This window comes from Bos indicus, chromosome 3 (genome assembly GCF_029378745.1).
Source record: "Bos indicus isolate NIAB-ARS_2022 breed Sahiwal x Tharparkar chromosome 3, NIAB-ARS_B.indTharparkar_mat_pri_1.0, whole genome shotgun sequence".
Lineage (NCBI taxonomy): Eukaryota > Metazoa > Chordata > Mammalia > Artiodactyla > Bovidae > Bos > Bos indicus.
In genome coordinates, this window is record NC_091762.1 from 118,711,131 (window position 1) to 118,732,187 (window position 21,057).

The 21,057-nt window shown below is 49.0% G+C and overlaps 1 protein-coding gene across 8 annotated transcripts in view; it reads right to left on the bottom strand.

Moving 5' to 3' along the window:
* Nucleotides 1–21,057, bottom strand: part of HDAC4 (histone deacetylase 4) — a 298,724-nt gene that overhangs the window by 243,830 nt on the left and 33,837 nt on the right. For 7 of the 8 annotated variants that reach the window (XM_070787003.1, XM_070787004.1, XM_070787001.1 and 4 more), the window contains exon 2: nucleotides 3,687–3,923. In XM_070787003.1, coding sequence (XP_070643104.1) covers nucleotides 3,687–3,708 — 22 coding nt within the window. In that variant the 5' untranslated portion in view covers nucleotides 3,709–3,923. Of the gene's footprint in view, nucleotides 1–3,686; nucleotides 3,924–4,069; nucleotides 4,144–21,057 lie in introns of those variants that run through there. The other variant, XM_070787012.1, reaches the window with a different exon arrangement.

The following is a 21,057-nucleotide window of genomic DNA, read 5'->3' on the forward strand; positions in this document are numbered from 1 at the left end:
TGCGGACAGGGCAGATGGGCGTGCAGACCATCGCTCAGCCCAAGCCCCAGCCTGCACCCACCCGGGGCGGGGATGAGGGGTGGGCCGCAGAGCAGCCGGGAGAGACACGCCAGCAAGCCCACCCTCACGTCAGCAGATGCTACTGCTGGGCGTCAGCTACCCAGGCTGCTCCAGGACTGCCCTGGGAGGAGGGGGCGTCAGACAGAGAGGAGGATGGGGGCCAGGCCCATCCACCAAGAGGGACACACGCAGCAGACAGGACCCGACCACAGTCAACAGCCACGGGCGAGGCCTCTGCGCAAGACACAAGGACCCTGGGAAGGAGGGGAAAGCAACACCCTGCTAGATCTCTGCTGCTCACAGGGACCAGCCTCGAGGAGGAGGTCTGTGATGCGAAGATGCTGCTGCTGCTCAGTCGCTTCAGTCGTGTCCGACTCTGTACGACCCCACCAGGCTCCCCCATCCCTGGGATTCTCCAGGCAAGAACACTGGAGTGGGTTGCCATTTCCTCCTGCAATGCATGAAAGTGAAAAGTGAAAGTGAAGCCACTCAGTCGTGTCCGATTCTTAGTGACCCCATGGACTGCAGCCCACCAGGCTCCTCCGTCCATGGGATTTTCCAGGCGAGAGTACTGGAGATAAGTGGGTGGAGAAGTGTTTGTCAGCCAAGAGAACCCAAGGACAGAAACACTTTTAGGAGACTGATCAATTCTGGGGCAAAGGGGCACGAAGCAGAGAGAAACAAACACACAGTATTTTGTTAGGAGACTGGGGCCACCAGGACACATTTGTTAGATTTTAAGCACTGAAAAACAAAGCCACAAACGTCTTATTGTAAAAGAATACCAGAAACTATAATCATAAGAGAAAGTACACGCTTCTCTAGAAATCAAAGAGACAAAGAAGATAAAGTTACGCTGATGTAATCAGTTAATCACTGATTTAAGTAACTGAGGTTATTATGTATAGATAACACATACAGAAAAATGCATACATCCACTCCTACATACAAATACACTTGGCCTTTGGACAGCATGTGCTCGAACCACCACACAATCTGCTTATAGCAGGGTTTTCTATGGTTAGTACCACGCACAGCACCACACCATCCGCGACTGGCTGAATCCACAGACTTGGAATCACAGATCCAGGGTAGCCAACTTCCGATGCGGGGAGCCAACTATAACCCACACGTGGATTTTCCACTGTGCGGAGGCTTGGCACCCCTGACTCCCAGGCTGGCCCAGGGTCAACTGTACATAATGCACATGCATGAGAAAACTTCACAGACAGTATTGACGCAGACACATAGACTTCATTAGATTCAAAAAAGAGTGAGAAAAAAAAATCCTCTTCAAATGCCTACTGGCATGTATGAGATTTATGTCTATAGCAGCTCATAAAAAATCTGGTATCACCTCACACTGGTCAGAATAGCCATCATCAAAAAGTCTACAAACTATAAATGCCGGAGAGGGTGTGAAAAAAGGGAACCCTCCTACACCGTTGGTGGGAATGTAAACTGGTGCAGTCACTATGGAGAACAATATAGAGGTTCCTTAAAAACTATTGACAGAACTGCTATATGACACGGCAATATGCGGACATAGATCTAGAGAAAACGGTAATTTGAAAAGATACCAGCACCCCAGTGTTCACCGCAGCACGACTCACAACAGCCAGGACATGGGAGGAACCTAAATGTCCATCAGCAGAGGGCTGGATAATGGGCAACGGAATATCACTCGGCCACTAAAAAGGATGAAATCATGCCATTTGCAGTGACGAGGATGGACCTAGAGACTGTCACACCAAGTGAAGTTCAGTCAGAGAAAGACAGACATCATACAAACTCATTTACAAAGCAGAAGCACACTCACAAACTTAGAAAACAAACTTCTGGTTAACTAAGGGGAAATAGGTGGGAGGGACAAATGAAAGAGTTTGGGATTAACATACACACGCTACTATACATAAAATAGATAACAAGAAGGTCCTTCTGCATAGCACAGGGAAATCTACTCAAAATTCTGTATTAACCTAAGTGGGAAAAAATCTGTAAAAGAATAGATATGTGTGTGTATATGTATAACACACACACACACACACACACACACACATATAACTAAATCACTTTGTACACCACAAATTAACACAACACTGTAAATCAACTACACTCCAATATAAAATAAAACTTCTAAAAATGTGCACCCTCATTTATACAATAATGCAAATTCAAACAATAAATTTCACCTGGCATGCTGAGAAGAATGAAATAAACTGAATCCACCTAGTGCCTGTGCAAATGTAGAAAAATACATATGATCATAAACTAGGATTAAGGGGAGAAGTTGAGACAGAGCTTCTGGAGCCACGAGCAAAGTAAACAAAGTTTCCAATGCAGGTGCCCACCCACCCAGCAATTCTACTGCCTGGAACTGATCCAACGGAGATAGTCACAAAGTGTGCGAACAAAACATATGTATAATAATTGTCTGATGATGATCTGGGGCTGTTCTAAATACCACATAAGTATCTACCTGTAAGCTACCAAAAATAAGTTAGGTTTATGTACATACTGACATCAAAAGATGCTCATAAGGTACTAAATGGAAAAAAAAAAATGAAACACAGAATTCCACAGATAGAATGATTATCCTCTATTAAAACATTTCTTCACACACCCTTATCTTCAGACACAGAAGGAAGGCAGGCTCCCCAGCTGAGTGGGAGGGAGTCCACGTTCACCCCTTTTGATCCAGACTGTTAATTATATTTTACACTCTGTATCAATCAATACATGAACAATTTAAATCAATAAAGGCTTCGTATCTAAATACAAGTGGGAACCCTGCTCTTGGAACTTCAGACAACTCTGTTCAGGCCAGGAGAGGACATGCAGGGGCCCGATCCCCAGGGAGGAGAGCAGAGCAAGCCCCTCACTCTCATCCAGTGGGGACCCCAGCCACACTGACGGAGGCAGGGCCTCCAGGACACCCCACGCCTGCCCGAGTGGACTCAGGACAACAGATGTAAGTGGCCCAGAGGCCACACTGCAGTGGACGGTGAGGCTGGACGAGCCAGGGCTTGCTGCCACTGGGTGGCTGGGTGACTCAGTGACGGGGCTGGAGAAGCCTGAGCATGTGTCCCCGCATGCTTCTGAACCCGAGAACCGCACAAACATGCTCCCTGATCCCACCCAGCCACGAGCTCTGTGACCCTGGACCGGTCACCTCTTCCCACCAGGTGGGGGACGTCGGGGCCTGTGAAGACTCGCTGTGTGCAGGATGTGAGCGCCGTGCCTGGTGAAGCCCTGGGCACCAGGACTGATGCCCGTGGGCGCCCACCACCGAGGGGCACCAATCGTGTCCAGCCCAGGGGCAGCCCACCCCCACGGCCCCCAGAATCAAAGCAGAGGGAGAAGGAAGCGGCTCTCCAGACCACACATGGCCCTGAGCTCATCGCCTCCCTGAGGTACTGGGGAGGTGCGTGCTGCTCAGGTCAGCGCTCGGGTCAGGGCCAAGCCTGGACCCTGACTCCTGAGAGGCCCCATTCGTCTTTCTGCTGCTGAGATGGAGAGCCGGCTGCCCGGCCCACGGGGCAGACCTAAACCAGCCGCGCTCGTGATCATGAACACAGAGACAGACCCGGGACCCAACCGCCACAAGGACCCGGGGTCCGGCTTACCTGGATGGCTTTGCGAGCTCATTGCGAGCAGCGGCTTCTCCTTCAAAAGATTCAAAATGGCTCAAAACTTCCACGTAAACAAGAGGTCCAAGGAGCCCAGAGTCCGAGCGGCACATACAAGTCCAGCAACGGGCAGGGCCGGCCCACAGCCACCAAAGCACCCTGGTCTCGCTGACCACGTCGTGGGCCCAGAAATCCAGAGGCGGGTGGGATCTCCAGGGGCTCTTAGAAGACAACCTGTGCGGGCAGAGAAAGGGGCGGCTTCGGTTAGCAAGTGCAGCCAGGACTCAGTCAGGTATGTGCCTCCCCGCCCCTTCCGTGGATTGCTAAAACACTCGCGTGGATTCACTGTTTCTAGTCCGACAAACTACAGAAGTCCTTACATACAAACGAGTTCCCTTCTGAGAGCCCATTCGTAAGTCTGCTTTGTTCATAAGCCCAACCGAGTTCATCTACGTACCCAACCTTACAGATGTCAGACACGTGAACTAACTTATGTGACTTGACGTGTAAACGCACATTTGCATCTTTGAAGAGTCAGAGTTCTAAGGCTCATAGGTGGGGGACTTCCTGTACTTGAGGTTCTGTTAGTAAATATATATATATATATGGATATGTGTAATAATGTATCTGTAGCGCAAGCTCAGAACCATTGACGGAAAACACTTTAAAAGAGAAATCACTCGAAGCCCACCCGATCCCCCCCACACACATTTTTCCATTCTCGTGATATCCCCAGCAAAATTTCTATCTTACACGGCGGCAATCTGAGAGTCGGTCTAAATTCAGCTTTGCTCATTTGTGCCCGAAATAGTTTCCCAGGTCTCCACCTTCATGATAACCATTTCCTCGATGCATTCTTATGCTCTGATTTTAAGAGGACAACACACTCATCACAGGAAGTGTCTAAAGCGCCATCCCAATGCCGTGACACACAGGGAGACGCTGGGCAGCATTGTGACGCGTGTCCTTGCAGCTGGGCTCTGTCACCTTTCCCCGCACAGACTGCCGGCTCCACAGCCGGGCACCCTGCCCTCTCTGCCAGCATGATGGCTGGGAACTCCCCAGCGTCAGGATCCGCGCTTGGGAACACCGCTCTGAGGCTGTGCTGGGAGCCGCCTGCCTCTTCCCCCACCGCGGGCGGCTCTGACAGCCCTGGCCGTCAGATCACAGGCCCCGTCCCCAGACCCCGGGAGGGTGACACCTGACGGACACCAATCCTCTTCCCAAGTCCAGCCTCTTCCCCAGATCACAGTCACTAATGGAGGAACCCGCAGAAACAGGGGCACGCACGCCCACCGCTGAGCGTCTGCCCTGCAACGCAGCATCACCTGGGGCTCTCTGAAGTCCTTGCTGTGATGAGCATGTGTTACAGCTGGAATGTAGACATAAACTGAGAACACAGTACTCATGAAAATCCTCATCCTGACCCTGGCCAGGGTTCCTCTAAGGCTTATTATCTGTTCCTGCAACAGTGTGACAAATCCCTGTTCCTGATTAAACTGTTCAAGGATTTCCCCCCCTATTGCTTATAACCAAAGGCCTCTAACCTATTTATCATGTAAAGAACTAAATCCCAAAAGGTGTCTGCTTAGGTGGTACCCAATAACACATCACTGACCAGCATCTTTACGATTATTATTCTATACATGGTTACTTCCTCAGGAAACACAATGACTTATCTCACGTTCAGAGTTTTTATTCTTCTCTTGAATAGATGAAGGAGATATAGTACACATATACAACGGAATATTACTCAGCCGTAAAAGACAGCAAAGCAAAACAACACCGCTTGCAGTAACACGGATGAACCTATAGGTTATTGTACCAAATGAAGTTAAGACAGAAAGAACAAGACAAATGCCATCTAATACCACTTACATAATCTAAAATAAGACACAAATATGTCTGCATAACAAAAACAGACTCACAAAGAGAACAGACTTGTGGCTGCCGACTGGGGAAGGAGGCGTGAGGGAGGCACAAATCGGGAGTCCTGGGTGAGCGGATGCCGACTATCAATATGCACAGGAAGGAGACAAAAGGCCCTGCCGTATAGCACAGGGAACCACATTCAACCCCCGTGACAAATCAGAATGGGAAAGAGCATGAAGAGGGACATGTCTAGGTATAACTGAGTCACTCTGATGTACAGCAGAAATTCACCCATTGTAAATTAACTGTACTTCAGTAAAACTTTAAAAATAAACAGAATGTTTATTCATCTCTTGACCAGAAAGAAACGTCGCAGTCTTGAAAGCAATGTAGGTGGTATATTTTGCAAACTCTTACAAATCTCAGACTGCAAGGAGATCAAACTAGTCAATCCGAAAGGCAGTCAATCCTGAATATTCATTGGAAGGACTGATGCTAAAGCTGAAGCTCCAATACTTTGGCCACGTGATGCAAAAAGGCAACTCATTGGAAAAGACCCTCATGCTGTGAAAGACTGAAGGCAAAAGGAGAAGGGGGCAGCAGAGGATGAGATGGTTGGATAGCACCATCGACTCAATGAAAATGAATTTGAGCAAACTCCTGGAGATACTGAAGGACAAGGAAGCTTGGCATGATGCAGTCCATGGGGTCACAAACGGCTGGACACGACTTAGCAACTGAACAACAACAAATCTCTGTATCCTCCACCCAAAAGTCACGACTTGGCTGGGTATAAAAGTCTTGCATCACAACTATTTCTCTCTCAAGGCCTTGGCTGCCGTCCCGCTGTCAGACACAGAAAACCTCTGACCAGCCAGGCAGCACTTCCTTTCCAGGGAACCTCTGGGGGCTGATTTCTGATGCTTTCTTCTGTCCACATTCTGCCAGGATTTTGTTGTTACTTTAATCTTGAAATTCAAAAATGTTGTCAGAAGATGTACGGTAAGAATCTCTTTTCATTTATCTTGCTCCAAACATGAACCTTTCAGTACACACAGGTCTTCTCTTCTGCTCAGGAAAATGCTCTTTGATCGTGTTTTGGTGACTGCTTTGCTACACCTGTTTTTCGTGTCTTCATAACTTCCCACACCATCTGGCGGGAACCAAAAACCCATCGTATCTAGCTTCTCAGCACTGGTGCCTCATGCTTTACTCTGCACCCCAAGTGCCCTTGCCCGAGTGTTCTCCATGTCACTGCTGCAAATTCCCATGATCTCCACCTCATTCCTATGGCTTCTCATACAGATTTTAACTAAACCTTAAGCTCTTTGTCTTCAACCATCTCCTTTATTGACTCACTCCAATACCTTCTCCTCTCAGCTGAGTCCCTCCTTATGGCCTCTGCTCTGTGTGTATTTCTAGCCAAAGCCTTCTGAAATGTCTTTTTTTCTGATTCTGATGACTGTTCTCTTCTGCTTTCAGGAGAGTTGCCTTTCCACCACATGCCAGAATACCTTTTGACACTCGGTGGTAGGGATTTACTTCTGTTTGTTTATCCTCAAGTGAACATAACTGTGGTCTAGATCTGAGTTTTGCCCAAAGACTGTGTACCTCCGGTCCTACCCCTTCTCTGTCCACGGTAACAGTGGCTAAACACTTCTCAGAGCCATCCCTCTGGCAGCTGACATGCACAGAACCCAAGATAAGTGCTCAGCGTCAGCAAGCTCTCAGCTAGCACAGGGCTGGGAGGCTGGGACAAACCAAATGCAGACAGAACGGGACACAGAAGGACTGCTGCAACAGTTATTATCTGTATAAGCTCCTTCTGTATTAAGAAGCTTCTGCTATAATACAATAACACACTCTGGGAAAAACTCACGCTCCAAAAACTTGCATAAAAATACCAGGGTTTATGGGGAAAAAAAAAGGTTGGAGCAGACTCTCAAAAACTGCAGTTTAATAACTAGGATACTACAAAATCAATACTAACTCTAGTTTTAAAATCATCAGTTTTTAAAAAGACATGTAAAATTCCTGATAAATATGATGTCCAGCAAAGGCAGAGTTTTATAAAAGGTGGCAACAGTTTGATGAGAGAGGTTAAAAGGAAGAACTGAAGCTTCTGGGTCATGGAACAAGGGACAGAATGCATGAAGATGGAGAAAACCACGCAATAACCAATTTCGAGAAAGAGCACACAGCCAACACGAGCAAGAAGTAGGAGCCTTGGTGGCGCAGGGGGAGGGCGTGTGAAGGCACCTTCCAGGGTCCTCAGTGGTGACACCCCGTTCCTTGAAGTTAAGAAGCATCGCTGAAGCAGGAAAAGCCAAGTCAGACCCAGCTCGACGTCTGCATCACACCAACAATTCCCCACCAGGTACAGGAAGGACACGAGCTACTCTGAGTCACAAAAACATGCCGTGTTCCAGGGCGGGATGTACGTGAAAGAACCTTCCCAACCCCAGTGGATTTGCTTCTTGCTGCCGCAGGAACAAAGGACCACAGACTGAGTGGCGTGAAAACTACAGAAACGCATTGTTCACGGTCAGAAGCCGTGAAGTTTCCAGAAATCTGAAGTCCGGGTGCTGGCGAGGCCGACCTCCCTCCAAAGCTGCAGGAAACCTGCCCTGGCCTCTTCCCACCTCTGGGGACTGCTGGCATCTTTGGGGTCCCTGGGCCAGCAGCTGCAGGGCTCCAGACCCTGCCTTCCTCATCTCTCGTGTGTCTGCCTTCACTTGGCTGACTTTCCAGGACACAGTCACCCAGGATTAGAGGCTCAGCTGACCTCAGCACGACTTCGTCTGTGTTACACCTGCAGGGACCCTGTCTCCATACGGGGTCACACTCTGAGGAGCTGACCTCAGCACGACTTCGTCTGTGTTACACCTGCAGGGACCCTGTCTCCATGCGGGGTCACACTCTGAGGTGCTGACCTCAGCACGACTTCGTCTGTGTTACACCTGCAGGGACCCTGTCTCCATACGGGGTCACACTCTGAGGTGCTGACCTCAGCACGACTTCGTCTGTGTTACACCTGCAGGGACCCTGTCTCCATACGGGGTCACACTCTGAGGAGCTGACCTCAGCACGACTTCGTCTGTGTTACACCTGCAGGGACCCTGTCTCCATGCGGGGTCCCACTCTGAGGAGCTGACCTCAGCACGACTTCGTCTGTGTTACACCTGCAGGGACCCTGTCTCCATGCGGGGTCCCACTCTGAGGTGCTGACCTCAGCACGACTTCGTCTGTGTTACACCTGCAGGGACCCTGTCTCCATACGGGGTCACACTCTGAGGTGCTGACCTCAGCACGACTTCGTCTGTGTTACACCTGCAGGGACCCTGTCTCCATACGGGGTCACACTCTGAGGAGCTGACCTCAGCACGACTTCGTCTGTTACACCTGCAGGGACCCTGTCTCCATACGGGGTCCCACTCTGAGGTGCTGGGGGTTAGGACTGCAACGTAGCTGTTGGAAGGGAGGCACAGTGCCAGCCCTAATGCCCAGGACACAGGGTGCCCAGGCCTTCCCCAGGGGCTCCCCGCCAGCCTCGCCAGCCTTGTGTGAAGCTGACGGTTCCCCCATCTCACAATCCCCTGCACTGCAACCAGACCACATCCCACACAGGTCAGCTCCCGCTGGATGCTCCTAACACCACGAGGCAGAGAGGCAGAGGGTCTGGAGAGCAGCCCCACGTGGCACAGGGACCGACAGAGACTCTGTGCGTCCAGGGAAGGCAGCGGGGCAGGGTCTCCCGCCCTGCTCTCAGCTGAACCTCCGGATGCCTCATTTGGCCCGGGTCCTCCGACCTCAGCCACACCGAGCCTGTCGGGAGACTCTGCACCCTGGGTCTCTGAGAGGACTCAGAGTCCTAACCAGAAACTTCCGGCCCACAGCTGAGAGCGCGAGCAGGAGAGCCAAGGCTACCAGTGCGCTGGGCCCCAGACTCAAAGCTCAGAAACAGCACTTTAATATGGACGTGACCGCAAGCAAGAGACCTGAGCTCGCTCTGCCTCAGCGGCTCGCCTGTAGAGATGGGGATGACGGAGAACACTGCACTGTGAGCGCCACGGGGTGTGAAAAGACGACACGATGGTGCCAGCACAGGAGGAGCCGCATGTCAGGCCCGGCACACGGGGAGCATCCAAATGCCAGCTACCGACACGCCGTCATCTACTCCAAACCAAGAGCTTCTAATAAGGTTTTGACAACCTCCTTGGGAAACATCAGAAGTCTGCTTCTAGTCAAAATAGAATAATACAGACCAGATTTAGTTTCCCACACGAAGCACCTACAAAAGACAAAATCTGTGTGGTTTCCAGACACTGACATCAGGCGTGGGGCCCTTGAGGAGACACACACCTGATGAACTGCCCAGGCGACTGAGAGCGTCCACACAGCAGCGCTGGGTAGACACAGAGAATGCCCAAAGAGACAGCGGCTTAGAAGTTCCCAAACTTGACGAAAACCATAAACCACAGGGCTTCCCTGTGGCTCAAACAGTAAAGAATCTGCCTGCAATGAAGTAGACCCACGTTCGATCCCTGGGTCAGAAAGATCCCCTGGAGAAGGGAATGGCTACCCACTCCAGTACTGTTGCCTGCAAAATCCCATGGATACAGGGCCTGGCAAGCAACAGTCCATAGAGTCACAAAGAGTCAGACGTGACTGAGCAATAAACACTTTCACTTGCAAAAACCCATTGATCCAAGAAGTTCAAAAAACTCCAAGCACAAACATGCTATGAAGATTACACCAGGCCAGAACATAATCAAATTACTTAAAACCAATTTTAAGATAATGTCCTAAAAGCAGTTGGGAAGGAAAAGTCACATCACAGACAGAAAAAGAAATAAGAGGAACAGCAGATTTCTCAGTGGAAAGAATGCCAGCCAGAAGACAATGGGGCAACACCTTTCCGTGGGACACTCATGCACACGTGCACGCACACACACACACTCTCTCACACACACACTCACACACACACATTCACACACACACTCACACACACACACATGCACACACACACACTCTCACACATGCACACATTCACACACACACACACTCACATACACGCACACACACACTCACACACACACACACACACACTTCCTGCCTCGGATGCTACACCCCACGAAAAAACTCTTTCAAAAACAAAGGTGAAATAGAGATGTTTACCAGCAGACCTGCACTAAAAGAAATCTCAAAGGCAAAAGGAAAACAATGTCAGATGGAAACACAGATCCACAGAAAGGAGAGAGGAGTTTCAGAAATGAGAACTGTACATGTATATATAAACGATTCTTCTCTGATGCTGAATCTCTTTTAAAGAGAACAGTTTAATGCAAAAATAACAATGTATTAAGAAGTTTATATCATACGTGCTAAGGAAACTTGTGTCAAAAACAACACAAAGACTAGGAGGGGGAAGAGAGGTATACTGTTGCATGTCACTACACGAGACATGAGCAGGCTAACCTTGAAGATAAGACCGTGATCGGCTGAAATGTAGACCATAAATCTGAAACCCCACTTAAAAATGATCAACCAACTAGTCAACAAGTACCGAACAAGTCAATAAGGAAAATATAATACAATCGTAAAAAGGCTCAATCCAAATGAAGCCAGAAAAAGAGAGAAAAGAGCAGAAAAGTGACAGAGACATAGAGCAAGACGGCCGCTTTAAACCAAACGGTGTCAGTGACCAAACGGCCTAAACGCCCCAGTTAAAGGGCAGACGCTGTCAGAGCGGATAAAACAGCCAGACCCTGCTTCCGGAGTACGAGAGGACTTGTGTGGGGGAGGACTGAAAACGGGGGAGAAGAGGGCACGCGTTTCCCTGTAAAACAAACCTTCCCCAAGACGCGTGGCCCCAGCTAGAGCTGCCTACAAGGAACAGGTTTTATCTATAAAGACACAAATAGGTTAAAAGTAAAAGATGGAAAAAGATACAGCATGCAAATACTCCTCAAAAGAAAGCTGTAACGGCTAACATCTACTCAGACAAGGTAAATGTTAAGGAAGAATATTACCAGGGACAAAGAAGGTCATTTCATAACAATCAAGGGGTCAACTCACCAAAAGGACATAATGTTCCTAAACACGTATGCAGCTGATTCCAGAGCTTCATACATGAAGCAAAAGACAGTAAAGGGAGAAAGTCTGTGTAAGGAACAGTGGACAGAACTGTAGCTGTAAACTTCAGCACCCTGCTCGTGGCAGTGGTTAGAACAAGTGACAGAAAATTAGTAAAAGCATATAAGATGTGGACAATACCATCACCCAACCTGATCAAAATGACGTTTATAGAACACTGCGAACAATAGCAGAAGACATATGCCCCATGTTCTTTTCAAATACACACGCTATTGACCAAGACGGACCATCTTTGGGGCCATCCAACCAGTCTCAATAAGTTTAAAAGCACTCAAGTCAAGACATAGAAAGACTGTCCTCTGACTAAAATGAAATTAAATTAGAAATCAGTAACAGAAAGATATCTGGAAAACCAAATATCTAAATAACAAATATAATAAACCAGATATCTAAAACCAAAACTAAAGAATACACTTCATGGGTCAAAGAAAAAAGTAAAACAGAAATTATGAAGTATTTTGAAATGAACAAAAATGAAACACAACATATCAAAATACATCATGCTGAAAGGGACATTTATTGCAGTGAAAACCTGTGTCAGAGATGAAGGTCTCAAGTCAATGACTTCAGGGTTCACTGTAAGAAACCAGAAAAAGGATAAATCAGACCCAAAATAAGCAGGAAAAAAGACAATAGCAAAAAGCAGAAATCAACAAAATATAAAAACCAATCAAAGTAAATGCTGATTCTTTGCAATAGTAAAGCTGCTCAGTTGTGTCTGACCCTTAGTGACCCCATGGGCTGTAGCCCACCAGGGTCGTCTATATCCATGGGATTCTCCAGGCGAGAGTACTAGAGTGGGCAGCCATTCCCTTCTCCACGGAATCCTCCTGACCCAAGAACCAAACTCAGGTCTCCTGCATTACAGGCAGATTCTTTACCATCTGAGCCTAGCTAAACAGACCAGGAAAAAATCAGAGAAAGAAGCAACAAATCAACAAAATCCAGAATAAGAGGGGACGAACCACAGACCATGCAGATGCTAAATGGATGATAAGGGGAGATGAGGAACAACTTTATGTGAATAAATCTGACAATTTGGATGAAATAAATAAATGCCCTAAAAGACCCCAACTATCAAAGCTCACTCAAGGAGAGAAAGACCAGAATCAGTGCCCTGGGCTTCTTCATGGCTACAACACCCACCACATCCCATCTGAACCCTCCTGTCCTGGTTATCTGCCCAAGGGTGATGTTTACCTCCCCTCCCTTCTGCACGCATCGATTACAGAATCCCTCTGAGAGGAGGGCCTGTCACGTGCCCATTTTGCTGTTCAATCACCTATCTGCATCATTATGAAATTATGGATTTTTATTTTATTCCGTGCGTGGTCATCACAACCATCATTATTTACTTTGTTGTTCAAGCTTTGGCCACTGGAAGCTCCTATGTTTTTCTGACAAGCCCCCATCCCCATCTTTTATCTTTTCTTAGCACTTCCTTCCTTTCCAGTTCCACGAGATACCCTTGTCACAGCCTGGGACTCAACCACTTCTCCCGGGAGTCCTGGCTCCCTTTTCTGGAGAACTGCGTGTGGGCAGCAAGAGCTGGGTGCCGGGGCTGCAGGGTTACTGCCGGAGCTGCTGCTGTAGGACCCGCCGGCACACGGGACGCTGGATGCCAGCTCACACACCCATGCTGTGCACACTGGTTAAATCATGAGTTCACACTGACACCTCAGATCCAGCCCAATGTCACAGACCAAGTTTAGTCTCCTCCTGTCCCGATTTTCACTGATTTCTCCAACAATGAGAAACCTGGTTCTTACTCATTACAATGCATCTGCTTGCTTGTTCAGCTCCAGGATACAACTCTAGTATAAAGTGCTTTCAGAACAGCTGGCCCACACACACGTGGCACACACGTGACGAGACTCAGAATTCACGCCCGTTCTTGCCTCCAGCCTCGCAGCGTGTGGTCAGGACACAGTCCCCAGGCCCCACGGTGACCCCGGGCAGCTCTTCTGCACAGGCTCACATACCTGTGCTAGAACTCGGTTCATTTGCCACTGTGTGTATTTCACTTTGGTTTCTCCCACATCCTGGTTGGTTTTAACTGTTTGTTTTTTGGACATATGAAGAGTAAGAAATACAAACTTTTTAAATATAAAAAAAAAAACACACCACACGCATGTTCATATTGATGTTTTAAATTTAAGATTTTACAGGGTTTTATTGTGAACTTCCCTTGCTTAAAGAAAGCAAGCTTTGGTCTTACAGAATATTCAAACCTACACGAGGTAACCACAGTAGTAATAACAAGTCTGTAGCACCCAGACCCAGGGACTGTCGGCAGGCACCCTGCCAGGCTGGCTTCCCCTGCAAACCCCGCGACATGCACTGGAGTGCCCAAAGGTGGCTGCACAGTCTTGACAGGGGGCACCCAGGGAACCCTATTACTGCATGAGACATTTTCTTTGATCTGGTGTGTTCAGGATCCAGTTCTCTTACAAACAGTGCACTCTGCATGACACCACGCCCTCTATTTCGGGGGAAACAGAAGGGCACTGAAGCAGTACTGAGACGTGGGGCCGGGCCAGGACAGGCCAGAGCGACAGTGTGAACGGAGATGCGCCTCCTCCTCCAGAGGGCACCTCCCCGGGCCAGGGGTCCGCTGTGGCCATCAGCGGCCCCTGCCAGCCCAGGGACGTCAGCCCCTGCTCGGTGCTGGTTACGCCCGTCTCAGAGCAGCTTGCGCCAGGGCCCCTGGCTCCCCTGGGAGAAAGGCAGGGGACTGGGACTGGAGGATAGACTCTGGAGTGAGTCTGGAACTGTGGACCAGGAGCCAGGAGGCGGAGGAGCCAGTTCTCGAACCCGCGAGGCCAACGCTGGTGCCTGGACGGTGAGCCCTTCTCTCCAGAGTGCAAAGCAAGGCAAGAACCCAGGTTCCAGAACACAGGCCTGTGAGGAGGAAGGTGTACCTGCCAGGGATAAGGTCACAGGCGACAGAAAAGGCCCCTGAACGATCTGGGCAAACAAAGACCCCCGGAAGGATCTGGAGAGCGCAGGAGGGGGAGGTCTGGAGGCGGGACGCAAGGGGCGGCCCCCAGCAGCCGGAGAGACTGACTCCCAGGGGGCCCTCAGGGCTCAGCCCTGACGCACGCCTCCTGGCCAGGCTGGGGCCGCGCGCCTCAACTGGCAGCCCCCCAGAGTGAACCCAGTGAGAGAGGGCTCACTCCCCAGAGGCCAGCTGAGGTGCTGTGAGGGGGCAGGACTGGGCCTGAGCGTTACACTCAGGGGGCTGAGGCAGGTCCCCCGAGAGGCAGCACCGCTGGGGCCTCCCCCGCTCCCCGATGTGCCCCCGTCAGATTAGTGTCTGCCTTCTGCGCTTACAGGAGGTACCACGGAGTCAGCAGGCACTCGTCTGTCCCTGCACAGCGCCCAGCCATCTGGAGCTGGGGGCTAAGCTCTGTCTGGCCCCACATCTCCCAGCGAGCGGTAAGACCCTGGACCGGTCTCCCGCCCTCTCTGAGCGGTATGACCCTAGGTTACATGAGGACCCCGCGGGTGACTGAGGCGCCTGTGAACCCTCGGGGTTCCTGGGTCACATGAGGACCCCGCTCACTGTCATGAAGATACCAGGGCACAGGAGAAAATGACAAGTTAAGAGCAAACTGTTTTACAGCTGAAAACTAAATTAACTCCTAACAAAGGAAGCAAACCACCCCAACCCCACAAGGAGAGCAAGTCTTTTCTATTCAGTCTAAGAGGATAACCCACCAATACTGTGACCCACTGGTGTAAACACATTTCTCCTCTGCCCCTGTCCCACTGCATCAGTATCGCTTCAGGTGGACAACCCAACGTAAAAATTAACTAGGAATTTAACCTCTTCACAAAATAAAATTCAAGTGTGAAATAGTTCCTTTCCTCTTGATGTAAATGTCTGATGACACTTTACTAACCAGTAGATTATTGTTTTTCTAAAACAAAACAAAACACACATAGGCAGCACCTGGTATTAAGATCTCAAAAGTTAGAGGAGTTTAAGGTTTGTGTGTGTCAGGAAGCAACAGTTAGAACTGGACACGGAACAACAGACTGGCTCCAAATAGGAAAAGGAGTGCATCAAGGCTGTATATTGTCACCCTGCTTATTTAACTTCTATGCAGAGTACATCATGAGAAACGCTGGGCTGGAAGAAGCACAAGCTGGAACCAAGATTGCCGGGAGAAATATCAAAAACCTCAGATATGCAGATGACATCACCCTTATGGCAAAAAGTGAAGAACTAAAGAGTCTCTTGATGAAAGTGAAAGAGGAGAGTGAAAATGTTGGCTTAAAGCTCAACATACAGAAAACTAAGGTCATGGCATGGGGAAATAGATGGGGAAACAGTGTCAGACTTTATTTTGGGGGGCTCCAAAATCACTGCAGATGGTGATTACAGCCATGAAATTAAAAGATGCTTACTCCCTGGAAGAAAAGTTATGACCGACCTAGATAGCATATTCAAAAGCAGAGACATTATTTTGCCAACAAAGGTCCATCTAGTCAAGGCTGTGGTTTTTCCTGTGGTCACGTATGGACGTGAGAGTTGGACTGTGAAGAAAGCTGAGTACTGAAGAATTGATGCTTTTGAACTGTGGTGTTGGAGAAGACTCTTGAGATTCCCTTGGACTGCAAGGAGATCCAACCAGTCCATCCTAAAGGAGATCAGCCCTGGGATTTCTTCGGAAGGAATGATGCTAAAGCTGAAACTCCAGTCCTTTGGCCACCTCATGCGAAGTGTTGACTCATTGGAAAAGACTCTGATGCTGGGAGGGATTGGGGGCAGGAGGAGAAGGGGACGACAGAGGATGAGATGGCTGGATGGCATCACTGACTCGATGGACGTGAGTTTGAGTGAACTCCGGGAGTTGGTGATGGACAGGGAGGCCTGGCGTGCTGCGATTCATGGGGTCGCAAAGAGTCGGACACGACTGAACGACTGAACTGAACTGAACTGAAGGTTTGTGAGAACTATTCATGAATAACATTTTAAATTTAGATCTGTACAGCTCTAACTGAATTATATATTTCTGGTAAATATTAGACAAATGTTGAACATGTGATGACTATAAAAGCAGCTGCATTTATATTTTCCTTCTTTCCTGATTCGTCATATAAACTAAAGCCCACATTTGTGAAGGTGAACGCTAGCAAGGAAGATGTAATTCTAAGTCACCAGCACTTTTACAAACACAGGAACGATCATCCACAAATAAGCCGTCTCTGACACTGTGCATGGATTTATATGAAGACACCTCTTTATTCATTTGTGCTCCACACAAAACAGATGAGACCAAGCGCGTCACCACTGCCTGTGTGTGCTCACATTTCCTTCACCAAACCCTTTGAATCAAGAATCACCTACAGTTCTTCCCTCCTGCAGCGGCCCTTGGAAATTTCAGTTGACCTAATTTCACAAAATAAGCCATAAACTTTCCAAAGGGTAAAAGTCTCAGGAACTATAAATCCTTAAGAGAACATTCTTTATAAAATCTTATTAAGCGACCACAAAGAGGACATGCTCTGCCACTCTCTGCAGTCCTCTGCATCCCGTCACATGGACAGGCAACCACCGCAGCTCACAGTCGATGCTCTTCCCCACCGTGGCCTCAGCCTGCCAGGCTGCTGGAGAAACAGCACGCTGCCAGCGAGCCCAAGAAGAGAATCAAGAGCCACGGCCTGCAGCCCCAAAGCAGGACGAAGGAAACACGTCATCAGCCAAGGACAGCGAGGGCCATTCCCGGCATGAGGGAGGCCAGGGCGTCCCCTCACGCCACATCCGCTCAGCACCGCGCTGGTACTGCTCGCCCACACAACGAGGCAAGAAAAAGAAACGCAAGGCACAGGAGGGGAAAGGCAAGACACGGCACTGCTCATAGACGTGTGCTGCAGACACAGAAAGCCCAACGTAACGGACTGACAACCGTCAACACTGCTGCATGAGCTGAACAAGATGACAAGGCTGCCACGCAAAAGCCACTGCACTCCTACATTCCAGAAACAAGCACATAGAAAATAAAAAGGTACCACTGACAATAACATCTAAAACCGCAAATATCCAGGGCTAAATCTACCAAAATATGTATATAAGAGCTCTGTACTTAAACTATGAAACATTATAGTAGTGTCAGTCGCTCAGTCATGTCCAACTCTTTGTGACCCCACAGACTGTAACCTGCCAAAGTCCTCTGTCCGTGGGATTCTCTTGGCAAGAATACTGGAGCGGGTTGTCATTCCCTTCTCCAGAGGATCTTCCCAACCCAGGGATCAAACCCAGGTCTTCTGCATTGCAGGCAGATTCTTTACCACCTGAGCTACAGGGAAGTCCATGAAACAAATGACAAGTCACAGATGTAAACAAATGGAGGAATATACCCTGTACAGGAGAAGGCAATGGCAACCCACCCCAATATTCTTGCCTGAAGAATTCTATGGCCAAAGGAGTCTGCGGGGTTATAGTCCATGTAGTCGCAAAGAGTTGGACAAGACTGAGTGACTAACACACACATTATAAACCTATGTAATTAAGACATTGTGAAAGCGTAGATAAATAAAACAAGGAGCAGAATATTCTAGACTGAGCCCATCAGACACATAGTAATATGGTTATAGCAAAGGCTGCATTCCAAATCCACAGGGAAATAGGCAGGTCTTTTCAATAAAAAGTGCTTGAGTTACTAGGATCTTTATGGAAACAGAAATGAACTATGACCTGGACAGCACATCAACAAGAAAATCAGTGTGAGACGGAGCACAGATGTACATGTTAAAGGTGAGACTAGAAAGCCTCACCTAGAAGACAAAATTTTAAGGAAAAGATTTCTTAAACCTATTCAATAATTTCAAAATGTAAGGCATTAACCGTGGAGGAGAGAAAATGACATATTATACTGCATCCAAATGAAGAACTTCAGTCTGTCAAGAGATCCAGCAGAAGAGCAAAAAGGCAACCCAGAGAGAAGATAATCTGCCCAGTACATCCAACAAAGGGTCAGAGTCCAAAATAAGTAATTCACTAATCATAAAGAAAAGGCAAGCAACCCAAATAAAAAATGGGCAAAAGCTATGAACAGGCATCTCTACAGAAGAGAGTTCCAAAAGGTCAGTCATCACAGGAAGAGGTTCTCAGCAACTGCAATACTAAGGAAATGCAAATCAAACCCACAACAGGATCCCACGAAAGGCTAAAATATAAAAGAAGAGCAGAACTCGGCACCGGCGAGGGTGGAGCGACCAAACCTCTCAGGTGCTGCCTCGAGAGTGGGCGGGAGAAAACAGCTGTGGGGAAGTGATGCTCAACCGGCCTGTGAGGCTCACGCGGGCTCCCCAGCCACGCACGAGCGATACCACACAGACACACCCTCAGAGGCTCACGCGGGCTCCCCAGCCACGCACGGGCGATACCACACAGACACACCCTCAGAGGCACACGCGGGCTCCCCAGCCACGCACGGGCGACGCAGGAGCATCGTCTGCGGTCGGTGAAAACTGGAAACCTGCCATGTGTCCATCAGCAGTAGAGTAAATAAACTGTGAATCAAAATACAGTCCTCCAGAGAACACACTCCAGCAACAAGACCAAGCAAAGCGCACCTCAGGGCAGCAGCACAGATGAGCTCTGCGGCTGGGGGAGAGCAGGCACGGGAGTGCACAGTGCGTGACTCCACGGCGTGAAAGGCCAAAGCAGGTCAAATGACCTGTGCTGTCAGAAGCCAGCACAAGGGACCCTTGGGTGTGGAAGGAAGAACCAAGGGGTGTGGGTAATGTTTTGTTTCCTGATCCAAGTGCAAACTCCATGAATGGGCAGAAATTCACCCACCTAACGCTTTGGGCTGCTAAACAGAGACAGGGAATCAAGCACTCGGAGGTCATCTTGCACGGAAGAAAGACTCGGAATCATACCTACTGGGCCGGTCTATTTCACCTGCAGTGCCAGCAGGACACTGGCTTTCTGGGCTACCGTACTCTCCCAATACAGCAGGCTCCTGCTACTGTACTCACAACCACTGTGTACTCGGGAAATATTTACCAAATTACCTCGTCTGGAAACAGCAAAAGCTCACAGAGACCGCACAGGATGCACGAGTTCGAGTCTGTAACACAAATACGGGTGTCAGGGGGAGGGGGGATTCAAACTGTGGCAAGTCCCAGGAGGCCCCAAGCCAGGCTGTCAGACAGAAAAGCGTATGGTGGGATAATTTTAATTCAAATATTTTTAAATTAAATAGTAAACTTAATTTGAATTAAGATTAAGTTTCAGTCAGAAAACAAACTGTTGACCGTATGAGTTTTCTGAGCCCTATTTATCCATAGCCAGCTTCTTAAATAAGCATCGTTTTGTTCACCAGACACCCTTCATGAAATACGGGCCGTAAGGTTGAGCAACTGTGTTTTGTAAGAGTGACATTTGATGATGGACGGTCACACAGTCAAAGACAAGATGTTTTCCCATAATCTGTTGGGACAGTTTTATATTTTAGTTGCGTAACAGGCTCTATGTGTGCAGCGTTGCTTCAGTCATGTCCTACTCTTTGCAGCGCTATGGACCGTGGCCTGCTGGGCGCCTCTGTCCATGGGATTCTCCATGCAAGAATACTGCAGTGGGCTGTCATGCTCTTCTGCAGGGGATCTTCCCGACCCAGGATCAAACCCGCCTCTCTTACGCCTTCTGCATTGGCAGGCAGTCTCTTTACCACCAGTACCACCTGGAAAACCCCAATAGGCTCTATACTTGAACAGGAACTTCACTAACTGTGAAATTAGGCTCTGTGGTGAGCAGAGGGCTAGGATTCCATCAGCCCTGACTCCTTCCGCCTGTTCTGGAGAGGCCAGAAGGTCTAACCCCGAGAGGACAAAGGGGACGGGCACTGTGTCATCCTTCGCACACGCGTGTGCACACACCGTCAGCAGCATGACAGCATCTACCCTCTCCCCTGAAGGAGGCAGCCTCCCAGCACCCTGGATCGCTTCTCCACACGGCCGTGTCTGTTGATTGATAATTAGCCACAAAAACAAACTTTAGATTAAGCATCCAAATGGATAAAGCGTCCAGATAAAACAACACTTGTTTCCTGAGCTGCTGAATAAAATAATTTTAGAGGAAAAGTTTCCAGCAGTCAGGCAGGCGGCTGGAGATCTGACTCATGAACAGAGAAGTCAGATGGGGCAGGGGGCAGGCAGGCGCAGGCCAGACACTGCCATGGCCAGAGCGCCCAGGGCATTCCGCATCAGGACGGGGTGCTAAGCCCCTGTGCGGTTCCCCGCCTGGTCTCACTAAGTGGGGGTCAAGGGAGAAAAGCAGTGCAAACCCAGGACCGTGAAGAATCCCCGGGGGAGGGGAGGCACCGGC